The sequence below is a fragment of the Oryzias melastigma genome, linkage group LG10, assembly GCF_002922805.2.
Source record: "Oryzias melastigma strain HK-1 linkage group LG10, ASM292280v2, whole genome shotgun sequence".
Taxonomy (NCBI): Eukaryota; Metazoa; Chordata; class Actinopteri; order Beloniformes; family Adrianichthyidae; genus Oryzias; species Oryzias melastigma.
In genome coordinates this window covers 23,681,017-23,682,696 of record NC_050521.1, presented here as the reverse complement: position 1 = coordinate 23,682,696, position 1,680 = coordinate 23,681,017, and the positions used below count along the sequence as shown (strand labels likewise).

Sequence of the window (1,680 nt, the reverse complement as noted above, 5' to 3'; positions counted from 1 at the left end):
ATGATCATTGTGATGAAAGAAAAAGATCTGTTATTTTTTTATGACAAAAGAGTCAAATCATCTCAGTCAGTCGGACAGATTTGGAGTTCAGAGGTTTTTGCATCTCCAGATTCTCCAACAGTGAAATATGGTAAAAGTTTCTCAGTGAAAGTGTCTTTGTGAGTGTAGATGTGAGTCATGTCTTCAGGGTTGTAGAATGACACCTCCCCCCTGTCATAGTCCAGCTGGACTCTGATCTTCTGGAGACTCTTGGTCACAGTGACAGTCTGACTAACACAGTTTGTGTATTTTCCATTACGGTGTGATAAACACCAGATTCCATCTTTTGGTGAAGCAAACCATTCTCCCTTCCTGTTAACAGACTCTTTAACCACACCAATGAACCAGAAAGGATAATCTCCCACCTCCACCTCCCAGCTGTGTTTCCCTGATCTGAAGCCCTCAGAACCAAAAACAGAAGGATATTTCATGTTTCTCTCTGGATTGTCAGGAAACTGCTGAGAAGTTTCTCCTAGTCTCAAACTGGTCAGATCATCAGACAGATAAAGCACATCACATGCAGTGTTTGGGTCCAGGAAGACGGGACTGAAGTGGACCTTCTCCTTCATCTTCTCCCAGACTCTGAAGGACAGGTTGCCCACATGTTTGGCCACATCTATCAGAGCTCCTGAGAGCAGCTGTGGGTCTGACAGCGAGCTCTGGGCTCTGGCTCTGCTCTGAGTGTCTTTAGAACTGCTGAGGAACGCCTCCTTGTCTTTCTGCAGCTCTGCTTCAACAGCACTGATACTTTCTGACAGAGAGGACATCTGCTCCTCGATCCTCTTCATCTCTCTGCTCACAGTCTTCATCTTCTGCTCCTCTTCCTCCCTCAGAGCTGCCAGTCTGGACTCCTCTTCCTCCTTCAGGAACTGGTGGAGCTTGTTGAACTCTGCTCTGATCTGTGTCTCTGTGGACAGCAGCTGCTTCTTGGAGTGTTGAATCATCTGATTGTACGTTTCCTCCACTTCTTTGTATTTCATCTTCTTGTCCTGCAGAGACTTTAAGTCAGATTTCAGCTCCTCCTTCAGCTCTCTGACTGCTTCTTCTACAGGAACCACTTTGTGACTCTGGTGCTGAGAAAACTCACAGACAGAACAAAAAGCTCTCTGCTCGTCTTTACAGAACAGTTTGGATTCTCCTGAATGTTTCCTGCAGACCTCTATGATCTTCTGCTCTCCTGTTTTTGTCTCTGATGATTCAGATTTCCGTCTTCCAGCAAACGAGTCAGCAAGTTTCTTCAGGCTGAAGTTCACACCAGGAACATCTTTAGATGATTTTCTTTTACAGATGGGACAGTTTTTGTTGGGAGTTTGTTCCCAGAACTTCTGCAGGCAGCTTGAACAGAAGTTGTGGTTGCAGCTCAGAGTTACAGAATCATTGAAAGTCTCTGAACAAATGTGACAGTTCAGGTATTCAAGAAGAGCAGCTCTCTCAGCCATTTCTAACCAAAGTCTTTTAGTCTCAGGACTCACCAGCTTCTGTCTTGAACTACAGGCTGAAAATATTCCAAAAATCGTTGTTTTTCCAGCAGAGATTTTCACGGCTTTAATTGCGTCTGAGTTCAGGTAACAAAGTCAGAATAGTTTCAGTTTGTTTAAGCTTCATTTCCTTGTTTGTGCAGTTTTCCTCCACTAGATGGCA

At 44.5% G+C, this 1,680-nt stretch overlaps 1 protein-coding gene across 1 annotated transcript; it reads right to left on the bottom strand.

Annotated features, from left to right (window-relative positions):
• Window positions 1-6: 6 nt before the first annotated feature.
• On the bottom strand, window positions 7-1,680 carry LOC112153364 (nuclear factor 7, ovary-like). The gene has a single exon (XM_024283540.2). The coding sequence runs from the start codon at window positions 1,476-1,478 to the stop codon at window positions 63-65; it is 1,416 nt and encodes a 471-aa protein (XP_024139308.1). The 5' UTR covers window positions 1,479-1,680; the 3' UTR covers window positions 7-62.